Source organism: Panthera pardus, unplaced genomic scaffold, assembly GCF_024362965.1.
Source record: "Panthera pardus isolate Hobbes unplaced genomic scaffold, ASM2436296v1 HiC_scaffold_15, whole genome shotgun sequence".
NCBI lineage: Eukaryota > Metazoa > Chordata > Mammalia > Carnivora > Felidae > Panthera > Panthera pardus.
The window spans coordinates 42,608,934-42,625,923 of NW_026526710.1; the positions used below are offsets into that span (position 1 = coordinate 42,608,934).

The 16,990-nt window shown below is 41.4% G+C and overlaps 1 protein-coding gene across 1 annotated transcript; it reads left to right on the forward strand.

Moving 5' to 3' along the window:
• Positions 1-8,448: 8,448 nt before the first annotated feature.
• LOC109276529 (transmembrane protein 126A-like) lies at positions 8,449-9,172 on the forward strand. The gene has a single exon (XM_053901905.1). The coding sequence runs from the start codon at positions 8,539-8,541 to the stop codon at positions 9,130-9,132; it is 594 nt and encodes a 197-aa protein (XP_053757880.1). The 5' UTR covers positions 8,449-8,538; the 3' UTR covers positions 9,133-9,172.
• Positions 9,173-16,990: the final 7,818 nt, after the last annotated feature.

The window sequence follows — 16,990 nt, forward strand, 5'->3', positions numbered from 1 at the left end:
TCAATGTCAATTTTTTTCCCCCAAAACTACTGACTTTCAAACTACTTGGAACACCATGGTAAACCTTGGAAAGTTTCTCAAGTGATTACCTTCCATCCTGGGAATCTGTTTTAAGAAACCGCTATTGTTCAGAAAATCCTTTTAAGATGCCAGTACGGATCCCCTGTTGTCATTTCTACAGGGCATTTAGAGTATCTAGATGAATTAATCTTTTTTTTTTTAAGTTGCACAGTTTTATTTATTCATAAAGACTCCTGAAAATCCTTTCAGATAGTATGCTGTGGAGATGGAAAAAAAAAAAAAAAAAACAAGAAACCAGGAGACCTTCTATGCAAATTTGCCTCCAAAGGCGACAGAATTCCATCCGCAGTGATTTCAGGGGAAAGTTCCTCCTACAAGCTGGCTGTTCACAGGAAGTCTGTGTTGTCCATGGGCTGAAGGATGTGATAACAGACAGCGATGGGTCACTCCCCAATTACTGTTCAGATGCACACTCCGTGGGTAAGAACCAGATAGCCACTAAGCTGGAAATTAGCTGGGTAATATGCACACTAAAACCAGAGACCAGATAATGCTCCAAATGAGATTCTATTCCTTGGGCGGAGGGAAAGGAATTATGACTGGCATTATGAGTTTTGGTTCAGGTTCAGCATAAGAGCAGTGACTTTAGTGTTTGTATATATTAGCCAGTAATTCCGAGAACTCTAATTAATGGAATCTTTGCAGAAGACATCAGCTACAGGATGTCCCGTCTGCTTAGAAACACAAAAACTACTGAAATCAAAACGTACAGCGCTGTGAAGCCCATTTGGAGATTCCAGTCCTTGTTTTAACTTTCTATATTAAGTTGAAAAACAAAGTACCCATCATACACAATGACTATGTTTTGTGTATATTTTCTTTGTCAGATATAAGGATTTTTTAGCTTCGTTTTCAAAATGAAATTTTCCCTTAGGAAAAAATTCCAAGGAAAAGGGGAAAGAAGCTCTTGGAATTAGAATGAACTATGTGGGGTCCACCCACCCTCTCTTTTTCCCCAGCTGGAGGTCTGTACATTCAAAGACAATTTAATCACCCTCTGTCCCTTCCCTGGCCTGATGCAGGACGCTGGGCCAAATGCTATCCCGGCCTTATTTTCTATTCCTAGTGTGTAGTTTAACAAACAATGTTTTTATTTCTTGTTATTTGATTTGGAGCCAAAATTCTGACGTGGCATCAGTTTTGTTGCCAGATAATGCATTAAACCTTACTGAGGGGTAAACATAATGATCTTCATTAAACCCTTTAAATGAACCCACCTCCTGCTTCTTCAGGTTGAGAAAAGCATTGACAGGGAACATTGTGGAAGCGTCTTGGAGTTATTTTCTTCTTGTAACAGGGGGAGGGAGAGATGAGTGGCAGCTTTTAGGGGGCGAAAGAAAGTTAGGTAAACATAAAAGGTTTTGTAAGATTTCCTCTCCTAATGGCAAAGTTTTAGAGCAATAAATCACAATTCAGTCAATACCATTAGTTTTGGGGCATTATATACCCTCATTAAAGTGCATAAACAATTATATTTATTGAAGGTAATGTACTGTGTAGTGCATTATAACGACACTCATTAACATATGTAATCATCATTTGAATGGGCTTTACTACAATGTAAACTGATAATGGCATGATTGCACACTGGGTTATTAACTTTTCAGTCTTAAGATAATGAAAGGTGATGCAAGAAACCAAAAGCACATATGCATGGCCTTTCATTTGTGAGTTATGCATTTCCATCCCCAATTCTAAGCTCAGGTACCCATGCTCAGGAGTTCATTTTACCTATTGTGTTGACACAGGACCAGATTCCACACGGTGCTTTGAAGTGGGGTGGGGGAGAGTATGTGGCAGGAACTAGCTCAGACCCAATAATGAAGATAATTCTGCTGGTGACCTATTTCCATCTTACATTGTGGCTTATACCGTTCATTCTCTGGTTTCAATATTTTCCCACACAGACGTGGATGATATCACCTGCTCTAAGAAAAATGGGAACTTCCTCCAAACTTTTCCTTTGAAAATTTCACTTACCAGGCAGGCATTTGGCTAATGATGAGGAAATATTTGAAAAACCCAGATTAAGGGGCAGTCTACTAAGGTGACAAGACCATGAAAGATGAAGAAACAGTGGGGAACTATTCTAGATTAAGACAAACTAAAGAGACATGATGACAATGCAGTGTCCGTTCCTAGATTCAATAATGGAGCAGAATTTTTGTCTCTTTTTCTATAAATATACCTTTTATTAGGACAATTAAAAATTTTGTATAAGGTCTATAGATTTGATAACAGCATTTTATTAATGTTAATTTCTTGATTTTGATAATTATACTGTGATTATATAAGATGTCCTTGCTCTATATATGTATGTAAAAGTATCTAAGAGTAAAGGTCCTTTATGTCTGCAACTTACTCTCAAATGCATAAAAAATGAATATATACTTATAATAATGATAGTAAATACTATACAAGGAGAGAATCAAAAAGCAAATCTGGAAAAAAAAGTCATAATTTGAGTGAAGGATATTCAGGAATTTTTTGCACTACCCTGACAGTATTCTCTAAGTCTGATATGATTTCAGACTAAAAAAAAAAGAAAGAAAGAAAAAAACATTTAGAATTAAAGACTTGACCATAAAAAGGCCATGACTTTAATTAAGCAGATCTTTGGCTGGCATTATCAGCAACAAGTCAGAATAATGATCAGGATCTCAGTACTCATTTACGTCCTTTATCTGCTCTGTCAGTGGAAGTCCCAGATTTGTGAGGACAGTTCTTAATTCCTTTGCTCCCAGCTGATATCTATTTCCTATATTTTAGAGTCAGGAATGACAAAAGGTTCGTGATATGAAAGGTAAAAGGCATTGTGCTCTAATCACCAAGATTAAAGAGTAATAGCGGTAGCCACTTAAAATTCCCTCTTAACCACGACTTCACAACCAGTTTCTACATCAGCCTGAGAGCTGTTCTCAAAAGAATGATTGACTTACATCTCTGCATAAGCCCTAACGAAAGCACTCCTGGCTATTTCCCTCCTACACAAACCACTGCCTACACACGCTTAAGTAGCACCCAAACTTGGACCAGTGGGTCATGCAGAGTCTGTGTTAGCTTCCCAACCACACTCGTTATGGAGAGAATGAGGCAAATAAAGCTACAGTAAGTTACCCACTGAAGGAAGGACCACAACGAGATTCATCTCCGAAGTTTCTGGCGTTAGTCCTCTTTTGTTCCTCTAGACCACATAACCCTATGAAAGCAGTAATATTAATGTAATTTAAATTTTGCTTTCTTGGATATGTTTTTGGCTGTCTAGTTTCCACAGCGTTTCCCAGAAATGGAGGATTCTGTAGCTGAGAGCTACCCTTTTCAAGGTTCGGTTATGAAGGCAGAATTGACTGTGCTCAAGAACTACAGAGCAAACGTAATCAATAGCTCTCTATAAATAAGAGGAAATACATAATACATATGCATTTATCTAGAGATAACTAGACTTGAAGACTACATCTACCGGGTTAATGTTTTTATTAAATCATATTAGTGTTGGCACAATAATCTTTTCTCATTATAAATACTGAGCACTTTTATTTGCTACAGGGTATAGCTTTAAGAAATTTCCAATTGACTGACAGCTGCCTGTCAACTTCTGACTCTGGAGAGATCCAGGAACTCAGCTTGCAAAGCTCCAGGGAATTCTAAGGAGCTCCAAGATGGTTAATGGCTGTCCATTAGCGTGAGGCCCAGCGGAGCCCTAGAATCTGTTAAGTGGGAAGTTCTTGCTGTAGAAGGTCATATAATTCCCTATTGCCATCCGAGAGAACTGGGAAAATTCAGCTTGAAGCAAAGACTGGGGTGCTATAAGTTTATGTACTAAGGGAAATCACTTCATGCAGTTTGGTATTACCGTACACCATGTTTTATTTATACTCTATACTAGATGAGAAATTGAATACTATGCTCTTTTCTGGCAATGGAAACTTGCCTTATTCTCCTGAACTGGGCACGGCATCAATACAGCAGCTTGCAGCCTTTTTGACTATGTATTATAGAGTGGCTTCTGTGCATTATATATTAAATCCGATATGCACTGTGAGTTTATATGCCACACACACTACATTTTTCTATATTACGTCCTGCAATCTATCATATTAAGTGAAAGGGGTGATGGAGTGGGCCTCAGGTAATGTAAAGAAGATTGCTAACAGCTTGCATGCTGCGTTGAGAGGAGGTAAGTATTTCTGCAGTGTGCTCTGTGTATATACAGCAAGTGAGCACACAGCAAACTGACCATGTAGAGAGCTCAACATCCCCGGCAATGGAATTAACCACCTATACACTAACGAAATTACCTACCGGCCCAAGCAACATGCCTGCCCCATTAACAAAGCCCAGAAAAGTTTCATGTGAGCCAAACAGTCCTTCCCAGAAGTGGGAATAAAAATGAGGTCTGGCCCATTAAAGAAAAAGCAGCAGCACCCCCCCAAACAGTCAAACAGGCTAACAAAGGGCCTCAGCACAGGAAACACGGACATGTGTTCAGCAATCACAGCCTCTGGGCTGTTAATACATGTCTCATGTTCTTCAGTCTAGTATGTGGAGGAAACCTGGAGATCCCAACTCGAAACATCATGTAAAAAAGAACACAAAAGCAGTGACTAACGATTGATAAAGGAAGAAGTGTTGACTAGCCTTTTTGAAATTAAAGTGCATTTTTTCCATGACATTATCTGTTCATGTATCAGAATTCCTAAGTCTGGGAATACTCAGAATTGTGTTACCTGTCTCATCAGCGTCCCTGGAATTGTCTCTTGTGGAGCTTTCTAGATCAGGATGTATACCTAAACCGGGCCTGTCTTTTTAGCATAACTTTTATGGCTCATTGGGAATTCTGATGGCAAATTTTTATTTTTCTGTGAAAATTTCTTGGTTCTGCTTGCTTATTGATTTGAAGGTAAATGTTTTCTCATCACCTGACACCTAGGTATTGTGACTGCCCATCAAGACTTTGACCTTGTGTTCAGCCACTATGAGTTCCCCTGGTCGTGGACTGCCTGGGATCCTATAGTTACTTTAATCTGCAGCTACTAATCTTGGAATTACACTTTCAGAAAAGAACCCCACTATTAGACACTCATGACTACCACAGGACATCCCTGCCCTCTCATTGTCACTGCAGAATCTGTTTCTGAAAGCCGAGGAAGTGGTCACAGGATGAAGAATCTTTTCTATCAATATTAGTGAAAAGAACCATCACTTAAGGTGCTGTATAATCACTCATTATTTCTATTCTTCTAGCCCTGATAAACTTCATGCGATGAGGGGATTGTAGCTTTTGTAGAAAGAGACACTTGGCCTTGAGTATCAGGCTTTACAATACATCTCTGGTGCAATATTATCAGGTGACACCAATTCATCCCAGAGCATTTTACAGCTTAACAGAAGGTTTTGATTTCCTGGAGGAGTCTTAATTGATTCTGAATTCTTTAGCATTCAACCTTCCTCACGACGATTGTTATAAGACTTAATACAGGAAATATTAAGTTTAGACAAAGAAGGCCCAGAAGGGATACTTTTGCGGACTGTCAGAGATATGTTTCACTATTAAGTGGAAGTGCCGAGCTAGCTGAGGGGCCTTGGGCTTAAGCTTTAGGCCGCTTTATGCATTTCTCCAGCTGCCCTGGAAGGGGAGGGTCCACGTGACCCACCATCTCCACTGCCCGATGATGTATGGAGTGACACTGACAAGTCAAGGAAAATGAGCAGGAGTTACTTCCAGCTTTCTTCCATCAAAGGGAAAGCTGCCAAAATTCAAAACTCTAAGGATGCAGGAGAGCAGGGAAATACAACATCGGGAAAATGGCTCCACTAGGAGAAGCCTGTGCATGATACGCGGAGGACTTCCTGGAACCCATTTTGCCACAAAATTTGCACCAAGTTTCTTTCCTGCTACGGTTAGCAGCCTGTGGCAAACTTTCCCTCAAAACTTTTAGAAGGACTGATAGGGGAAACCATGAGGATGTGATATTGATAAAATAACACCAGTAATGGCACATGTTTGCTTTCACTGATGGAGAGGAACTATTCATCTTTGGGTTGCTTAAAATAGCTAGGGTGTCATGATTTGCCCATGTCTGGATTATAAGGATGCCAGGCACCCTGCCTCCTTCTCTTGAACAGGCGCATCCGCATCGCTCCTCACCAATGCAAGTGGGTAGGTGGGAAGGTAGGTCCTCTAGTCACCAGAGAAAGACATTACCTTAAGTGAATCTTCATTCGTTCTTTCATTCATTAAAGCAAAAGTTTTCTGCGCACCTACTCGACGTCCAGCACTCTAAAATATTCACAGAAGAATGATGATGGGGAGGATCTTTCCCCCATTCCTATAGGGATGCAGCTATATCACGAGGCCAAGTTGCCACAACCGAACATTCCTCAGCCAAGATTCATCTTCCATGTGGCACTCTACAAACCAAAACACAAGGTTACTTTGCTCTCATTTTTGTATTCCCCACACTACATACATATGCAACGTTTCCCAGTATACCATCTTATACCAGTTTATTTTAAAAAAGAAAAAGTACATAATCATTCTGCAGCTGTCAGAAGCGCCTGGAAAAGCCCAAGAGTTCAGTATGAAAGGTGCTATTAGGTTGGGAAAAACACCACGGCTGCCACAGATGGCTCATTTTCACAATAGACCTGAGGTTTTAAAAAAAAAAAAAAAAAAAAACAACTAGTTGTTTTGCCTGCAGCATAAACAAGGAATATTCTCCTTGAGCAAGTGGAACGGGCTTTGCAGAGATGAGGCTCCAATCTGTCTTGCTAAATTCTGACATTAAAAAGAAACACATATGGGTACCTAAACAAATACTCACATGGCACAAGTACAAGCCTAGGGTAGTTGTATCCAATGCTTTACTTTAGAAAATTGTGGGGCAGTGTCTGCAGCATTTTAAAAATTAATAATAATATTTTTATGGTAACAGTAACACAAGCTCATCTTGAAAATTGGAGAAATAAGATAAAATCTACCCATAATTTTACCATCCAAGGATGACTACAATAACTCTTTGGTGTATTTCCTTCCAGTCTTTTTTCTGTGTGTGCATATACATACACACACACATATACATATATATATATATATATATATATATATATATATATATACACACACATATACACATATATTTTCACATACATATATGTATATGTGTATGTTTTACAACACATAGGTATTGTGACTGCCCATGTACATATACATATATGTATATGTACACACATATACATATATGCATCAAATTATGTATATATACATATATAACATACACATATTCCATGAATATATTTAAAATAAACATATATATTGTATACATCATACATAGGTATTTTTTCTGTGTATATATCTATTAGAAACATATATATTTCTCTTTTTACATAATTGAGCAGTACAACATATTTATATATCTTCTCACTTTCATATTTTTCCTTTATTATTTAATATTATAATTATAATAGGAACGATTTCCCATGTCATTAATCATTAGTTGCACTCCCTGAACATTTTTAATGACTGCATACTATTCCATTATGTGTACACATCACAGCTTGTTCAATAAGTCATCTATTATTACAAATCTCAAAAAGAGTTGCCACATTTTCTGTTTTCTGTAGACAATGCTTCATTAGCCATCCTTATATTTAAATCTTTGGCTGTGTCTCTAATTCCTTATGTTAGTATAACAAAGAATGATCCCAGCTTAAAACATTTTTTAAGACTCTTAATATATATTGCTAAATACTTACCCAAACAAATTTTGTCTGCAGAGGGTAAGAAATGTTCCTGATTAAATATCAAAGCATATGGCAAAGGAGCCAATTTGGTACAAAGAGTGTAACTCATAATTTTTCATAACTTCATTAAGACTTTGTCCAGTCTACTGGAAGTAAACCCAAATGGAACTATTTTGTAGCTGACAATCGGAACTCTACACTGATCATCCAGTTTTTAAATTGGGTGTTTTAATCACAACCCCAACCCTTCAAAAATAGCATTAATATTTGATATTGTGTTTTTAATCACTACCTTTTATTTGGAACTATATCTCCACTAACACTTAATGTTATAATTTTCTGAATCATCCCATTGAAGGACCTTCCACAAGAGCAAATAGTTTTATTAGAAGGACCAGGAAAATGTTCTTGTTTATCCTAATGCACAGAATATTTTGGACCCACATGGTATCTTTCAGGAGACAACATATTCTTCCCACTCTCATGCCCCTCCTTAAAGTCTCCCTTGAAATACAAAGTAATCTGAAAATTGTAAAGAACATTTTATTGTGTATCTGTGTGTTTTTTCCCTTTATTTTGTGGCTTCAAATCCATCTTCTGTATAAATACACGGCTGAGGTCAGCCAAAGATGGCTGCGTTCAGGCTAGTTGAGCAAAGGTTGGAGTGAACCCCAGCGTGCCGAGGAGGGTTGTGAGCAGAGCATAAGGCTAAAGATGAAAAATCATGAACCAGATAATACTGTCAAGGAAGACTTAATTTTCAATATCATAACCAGAAAAATTAACCACCTCCCAGAAGCAGAAAGGAATCTATTTGAACATGGATCAGTTTATATTGGACTTAATGCTGCTCTCTGTGGTCTAATAGCAAATAGTCTTTCTCGACGCATCTTAAATGTGACACAGGCTCGTATAGCTCCTGGCTTACCAATGGCAGTGATCCCATTTTTGACTGCACATGCATCTTACAAAGGTTTTGTAAATCTACTTTTGAATACAGGTGATTTGAATTGTGAAAACTGTACCATAACACGGGGTGGACGGGTTGGTCTTGTTTTTGGTGGTCTGTACCCTGTTTTCTTGGCTATACCTATGAATGGTGGCCTAGCAGCCAGGTATGAGTCAGCCCTGCTACCAGAAAAAGGAAACATCTTAACTTACTGGACTAGAATTTCTAAGCCTGTCTTTAGAAAGATGTTATTTCCCATTTTGCTCCAGACCATGTTTGCCGCATACCTTGGATCTAGACAATATAAATTAGTTATAAAGGCTCTTCAGTTACCTGAACCTGGCCTAGAAATTCAGTGATCGTTAAACAACTTTGTACACAAAAATAAAACCGTAATGTATGAAAAAATAAATACACGGCTGAACAACTGTAGTGATCAATATTATCTTTATCAAGGACACTAAAGCAGTGAACATATTGCTACTCAGGGTCCCACATGGATCTGCATGGAGTTGGATTTGAACCCACAGTCTCCCCATTTCCAATTCCAGGCAGTTGAGCTACCCCCAACTCTCCCCCAATCCAACACACAAAACCCCCAGGATGATCTATGTTCTTATGTGGAAAATGTGATGGATAGAGACAGCTCAAGCAGTAACTTGGAACCCAAAATCAATAAAAGTATTAGAACTGGGTGCTCACAAATTGGTAGCCATTTAATTCCCCTACTATTAATTTTTTTCTTCCAGACATGAGTTGGGTGCAGTATGTGGACTGCAGTTTGCCCTTGAAGATATGGCAGCAGGCCGAAGGAGGGACCTTTTTCACCTAGTGCTTCAAACAATCTTCTTAGTGGGTATTTATTTCTGGAAAAGATTTCTATCCAATTGGTACCCATTGGCTGAAAGGAAGACTTCATGCCATTCCATTTATTAAATTTTTTTGTTATAGATATATTCAAACATTCACAAAAATTGAGATAATATAATAAACCTCTATATGCGTATCATTAATTTTCAACTTTTTTGCTCAGGCCTTTAGTTTTAAGGGTGATCCTGGTCGATTTTCTGGAAACAATGGCCCCCTGTTGGTGGTGGCAGTATAAGGTTCACAATGTTTAGAACATCTGTCATGGAGTTTTCCTCATTTTGGTAGACGATACAATCATCCAATCAATTTGCTAAAATAAAACACCCTAGACTCCATATTGATTTGTGACATCCAATTCTTTGGCCAGCCCTGTTGGCTCTACCTCCAAAGTATATCTCCCATCTGTCTACTTCCCATTACCTCCACTGCTTCTTCCCCAATGTGAATCCTCATTGGCTTTCCTGTCCTAATTACTGCAATATAATGTCTTTCTTGCTTCTTCTGTTGTCTCCCAGCTCCACTGTGTGATCCGGTCACCACAAGGCAATCCAAGCATTTATGTCAACCTCTGGCTTACCACCCTCCAGTGACTTCTACTTTTGTCCCCCATGACCCTTTCCACTAATCCATGTGGCCAGTATATTCTTCTACAAACATAAATAGGCCAAGTCATTCCACTTCTCAAAATCCCTCAATAGCTTCCTATTACACTTGAACTCAGATTCTTTGGCCTGCATTTCCTACATATCCTTATCTTGCCTACCTCTCAAAAGTAAATTTCCAATTTATCTTCATTTTGCTCACTATACTCCAGCTGCACTAGCTTTCCTTTAGTTCCTTGAACATGTCAAGCCATGCTCCATCCACCTCAGGGCCTTTGCACTTGTTTCCCATCCCTTATCCTATACCCGAGATCTTCACTGTTAACTCTTTCCTATCATCCAGCAATCAACCCAGATATCACCTCCTAAACTAGCTCCCCAGCTCCAACACATTATTACTTATGAAATTATCTTATATTGTGTACTTATTATCTTTTCACCTAGTATTTTAACAGCTCTATGAATGAAGACATTTTTTCTGTCTTATTCACCACTGTATCTGGCATTTCTGGAACAAGGTATGTCATGGAAACTCTATACAAATTTGTTGAAAGAAATGAATGAATGAATGAATGAATGAATGAATGAAACAAAAAGGAACTTCAGAATCTTATTGTAAGCATCTTACAGGTAATAGCTATTTTTCTGAATGAGAAATGTAAACTTAATAACAGAGCAAGCAGATTTACAAGACTTCACGGTAAATGGTGGCTTTAGTAGGCTGTGTGGGACCACTGAAAATTCTAGAGAAGAACTGCCTCATGTGGAGACAAAGCCAACAGTGTGAGTTAGCAAAGACTGTATAAAGGCTCCTTTAATCCCCAGATAATATTCCTCCCTGCCTCCCCTGGCCTAATAACCCTGCTATTAAAGTAGTGACTATGGGTGAAACGTGTGCCCAGTGGTCCCTTGAGTACAAAGGCCATGTCTCCTACCTCCTGATAACTTCCCAGATTGTAATGCAGTCCCATTTTTCCATCACTTCACAGTCCCTAATTCCTGATAGTATTACTTCAACTGCCCATTGTGCTCCTGAAATTGATCTCTCCCTATTTGTACCCTAATTCTCAGCTCCAATTCTCAGTCTTCATTCTCTTCGGCTTTGGCCCTATCATCATTCCCTACTGCTGACCACTTCATTCTTGTGGAAACTCTTTGCTCTTATGACTTTCATGGCATTGAACTTCTGGCTATCTTTCTATTGCTATAGATTCCTTGCTCCTATGTACTGAATCTGTGTCCTTGACATTCTCCAAGGGTTACATTTAAGTGCTCTGCTTTACTCTATTCTGTGTTATATGCATGCCAATTATAGTGTGAAGTCATCTGTTTAGATAGCCTCACAACGAATCCAAATCTTCAAACTGAGCTCATCTTTTCTCCAGAACCAGCTTCCCTTCCAGATTTTCCTATTTCCAACGTTCTATTTATTCATTCAGCTAAAATAATAATAAGATAAAAAAATTAAAAAGTTTAAAGCATCCTGGATTGTTCCCTCTCCTCCTAACTTCTCCCACCAGAAACATTCCATTTTAATTTTATTGTATTGTTTATTTAAGTCCCTTCCTGTTAGTATTATAATCAATTAATCCTCCCAACTCCATTCTTTTATCTGTTCCAATAAATCCAGTCAAGTTAACCTTGAAACATGCTTTGCCCGCACAACTGCATTGCTCAAAAATTATCTTTGACCGCCCTGGCTTAAGTGACTGCCCCCCCACCCATAGCATTTGCTGTTTTTGTCACTCATTAAATGCATTCCTTTATCACATTCTCTCTCATGCTATCCTTCCATGTTGCCCGTGTATTCCCAACTAGCCAGAGAGACTCAGAAAGAAATAGATGTAATAATTATAGCTAACATGTATTGAGTGCTAATAAGGTTTCATGCACCCTACCAAGTGCTCTATATTTATTTTCTTGTTTAATTAATAATAGCACCTACAGTCCAGCGAAGTGCTGCTCCTTTATCTCCATGGCACGGAGGAAATGAGGATTTAGGTCACACAGCTACTCACTGACGGAGCCGGATGGGGGACGTGTGCTGCCTAACTTCAAGGCCGGGGCTGCCCCCTACACTGCTTACGTGTCTCGTGCAGCACCCATTTGTATAGGACGCCTACTAAATGTGAATGATGGTAGCACTCAGCACCCCCGTAGAAGGCTGGGGGCGCTCAGGAAGTGTTGGCGGTGCCCTTAGAACACAGCAAAGCGCACGAAGAGGTAGGTTTGTGTCTGCCTCATTCGTTCTCAAGTGGAGCGCATGTCCCCCATCAACCGAGGAACTGCTGTGATTTACAAGGCACTGGTTTCTGATGAAGAGTTCCCTGCCTCCGGGACGCAGTAATAGGAGCACCTGTTCCGGAGCCCCAGAGGGGACAACTGGAGCTTTCTGTGCGAGGGGGATTGTTCGGGGAGCGCGACGTCAGGGCAGTGCAGCGCCGCGGTGTCACCGGGCCAAGGAGCAGACCAGCTGAAGCCGCGAGGCCAAGGAACATTCTGTCCGGGCGTGCATGTCCGGGTGTGCATGCTAAGATTCCCAGAAAGAGAAAGTGACGTTGGAGGAGAAGCTGAGGCAAGATTCTCCAGGCTTGTACAAGGCATTTAGCTTTTAGTTGTTATAAAAATGAAAATAATGGTGAAAGCAGGGAGAAATCCGCAGCTGCTCCGGGCTATTCATACCATAAGAGATCCCACCAGGCCCTCTTTATTGTTGCAGTTTTGGCAAATTATTTTCTTATCACACACAACCTCCTCACTTCTGTTCCTGGATAAGCACTTAGGCTCATAAAGCTGTGGGTCAGCCACAGTTGAGCATCCAGCTCGCGGAACAGCCGGCCGTGGGGAGCTCGAGAGCCCGCCCCTCCGAAAAGCAGCCACTGGAGTCCATAAAAAGCTGGCCCGGCCGGTCCATCGGTGGCCCCGGGTCCAGGGCTCTGGCCCGCATTACCCGCCCCCCCCCCCCCCGCCCCGGGCCGGGCTTCACCCGCGGGGATGGCCACGCCGCGCCGGTGGAGCTGGGGAGCCCCTTCCTGGGTGCGAGCGCGCACCGGCAGGTGCTCCAGCCGGCGCCCCGCTGCACCGGGGCTGGCCCGCCGCGGACAGAAGGGGCCGGCTGCCCACCACACATGTGCGCTGGACAAATGCGCTGGCATCTCCGGCGTGGGCAGAGAGCATGCCGCTCCCATTATCCCGGCCCATTAGGGAAGCAATTGGAAAAAAAACATTTAGCAATTTGGACAGGAGTGAGGCTGCCGAATGGCTCGTTTCTCTGTGACAGCCTGCCACGTACAGATGAAAGGGAAGGCTTATAACAAATTTTCATTACCCCCAAATAAAAAAGCAACAGCAGGCAAAGCAAGGGCTTTGAGGCTGAGAGGTGGGGCCAGAAATCCACCCAGAAGACCACAAAGGAGCCTCAGCAAAACAAATCAATCACTCTCTCCAGTCACTTCCACTTGCAGAGTGCGGTTCATGCAAATGGCAATCAGGCCTGTCAGCCTGTCAGGCTTTGGCCTTCAGCTCCTTGCCTCACACTATTCATTAAGTGCACCAAAATACAGCCTGCAGGGCTCTCCTCTTGCTCAATGCCCTTGCTCACCTTTCCTCAACAACCTAAGCCCCACAGGAAAACCCACCCCCAAGCTGGGGGGCAGGGACGCAGGCAGGATTTGGTGAAGGGAAGCGACAGGGAATTTGCAAACAGCACCAGGGTCTTTGCATTTTGCTTTGCTTCCAGCTTTAGTTAGCACCGGGTGGAAATCAGACCTCAGATTCAGAAGGGCAAAGGGTCCTGTGGGGGCTCCCGGATGCTCGGGGCTGCCGTTCTCACCCCCAATCCAGGTTCTGCTGAGAGAGTCCAGGACACCCACTAGGCACAGACCCCAAATGAAACCCCAGCCTCTGAATATCCCACACGAGTCCCACGGCCCACTCCTGCTCTAATGAGCCTGGCTGCCCGCAGAGCTGTGTAATGCATTGCGCCTTTGACCTTATTAGAAGACAACTACACAAATACCGCCTTTTCCTGGCCTGGGTGTCTGTCCGCAGGTATCCCCAGCACGTTTACCATGGCAGATAAAAATGAATTGTGGCAGGGGGTTGCAGACTGGATGTTGAATAAGATCAGGGCTGGAATAGAGAGGTTTTCCATTCCATGGTTTCTCAAAATCCCAGTCTTTCATTATCAACTGCTTCAAAAACACATGTTATTAAACATCTGGGTTTTAGTGACATCCAAGACGGCACAGAGAATGGAATAAATGGGATTTGATGTGTGTGTGTGAAGGGGTGTCTAAGGATTGTTCCCCATTGGGACCTGAGCGTTGACAGCTAAAGGGCAGAGTTTGGTCACAGCCCCCAGAATATCAAGACAAGGCCCTAGTGTTACCTTTTCTATTTGTAGGAGATTAAACTAGTTTGCAAAGAAGTAACATATAAAACGTATAAAGATGTTTCAGTCTCCCTAATAGGACATATGTTAAATGTCAAGGATTTGTGATGTTTGTGGTACATACACACAGGTAACTACAGAGCTCAGATGGGGAGCATCCCTTAACAGCCTAGAGGTCTGAAAAAGATCCACTCAGGGCAAGAAAAAGGTTTGTTGAGTGCCTTCAGTGTGCCAAGTCCCTCAGACAAGGTGTGTTTTTGAATGGTAAACTGAGGTTCAAGAAGTTTTCCTACCTTGCCCAAGGCCCTACAGCCAGAGAGGGGCAGAGCCAGCGGTACAGAGTTTGGGGAGGATAGAGAGTTGGCGGGAGCCATCCACAGAGCCAAAGCACAGAGACAGAAAATCTAATTCTGCCCCCGAGTGCCTCCTCTGTCCAGAGCACTGGCCCAGACACCAGGAGAAACAAAGATGCAGAAGAAATGAGATTCTCTTTAAGGAGCCTGAGACCAAGATGCGATCAGAGGCACCACTACCATAAAACACCGTGATGAATGACAGAAGGTATCAGAGAACGAAGAGATAAATAGATGGGGAAAACATGTTTGAGATGCAGGGGTAGCCTGGTTTGACTGAGGTACTGACCAGAAATTTTTCTCTGCATACCCAAGGATCCCAAGCTAGTATTAAGGGAACTGAACCCTGAGCTTTTCAATTTCCCCTAGTTTTCCCAGTCCAATAGACTACAGGCACTGATCATGGGGGAAAGGGAAGGGGAAGTGGGTTTAAGGTTAAGAATTCTTGAAACAACCTAAGTGTCCATCTGTGAACGAAAATGTGGCACATAGATACAATGAAACATTATTTGGCCATAGGAAAGAATTAAATCTTGCCATTTGTTACAACATGGATGGACCTAGTGGGCATTATGCTAAGTGACATAAGTCAGGGAAGAGCACCGGGATGGCTCAGTCAGCTGAGCATCCGACTCTTGGTTTCAGCTCAGGTCATGTTCCCGTGGCTTCATGGGTTCGAGCCCTGTGTCGGGCGGGCTCTGTGCTGGCAGTGAAGAACCTACTTCGGATTCTCTCTCTCTCCCTCTCTCTCTGCCCTTCCCCCACTTGTGTTGTCTCTCTCTCTCTCTCAAAATAAATGAACAAAACTTTAAGAGAAAAGAAATAAGTCAGAGAAAACGCAAATACCGTATGCTTCCACTTGTATGTAGAATCTAAAACAAAACAAAACAAAAAACGAAAAAAATTAAACTGAACTCATAGAGACAGAGAGCAGATTGGTGGTTGCCAGAAGTGAGGGCTGGGTACAAAAGGGTGAAAGTGGTCAAGCAGTACAAACTTCCAGTTATAAAGTCCTGGGGATGTAATGCACAGCATAGCATCTATAGTCAATAATACTGTACTATGTGCTTGAGAGTTGCAGAGAGAGTAAATCTTAAAAGTTCTCATCGTAAGAAAAAAATTGTAATTAGGTGCGGTTGATGGGTGTCAACTAGACTTACTGGGGTGATCATTTCATAATATATACAAATACTGAGTCTTTACGTTGCACACCTGAAACTCAAGAATGTTATATGTCAATTATATCTCAGTTTAAAATAAATAAATAAATAAATAAATAAATAAATAAATAAATAAATAAATAAATAAAGCGGTATCCGGGTGGCCCAGTCGGTTAGCATTCAACTCTTGGTTTCCCCTCAGGTCGCGATCTCACGGTTTCCTGGGTTCAAGCCCCCTGTTGGGCTCTGCACTTAGAGTACAGAGCCTGCTTGGGATTATCGTCTTTCTCTGTTGCTCCCCAACTCACGCTGTCTCTGTCTCTCTCAAAATAAATAAATAAACTTAAATAAATAAAAATGGAGGGATTTTTTTTCCCCAGGAGTGTGCTACATCATCGTTAAGGAGGTACAGGCCAAGAGGGTTCCCTGCCTAAAACTATGTATAAAAGACCAATACCTCAATATTCATTGTCTCCAATGGGGCGCCTGGGTGGCTCAGTCAGTTAAGCGTCCTACTCCTAATTTCGGCTTAGGTCATGATCACACAGTTTGAGAGGTCGAGACCGGAGTTGGGCTCTGCCATGACAGCCCAGAGCCTGCTTGGGATTCTCTCTCTCTCACTCTCTCTCTCTCTGCCCCTCCCCCACTCACACATGCAGTCTTTCTCTCTGTCTCTCTCTCTCTCAAAATAAATTAACTTAAAAAAAGATTTTTAAAAAATATTCAATGTCTTCAAGAAGTCTGTCAATAATTATAAGGTGTGGGTGGTATCATTCTTTTGCAAAGCACCTGATATATATTCTCTCATTAACTTTTCTTTACTACCTGAACCAGGTGGG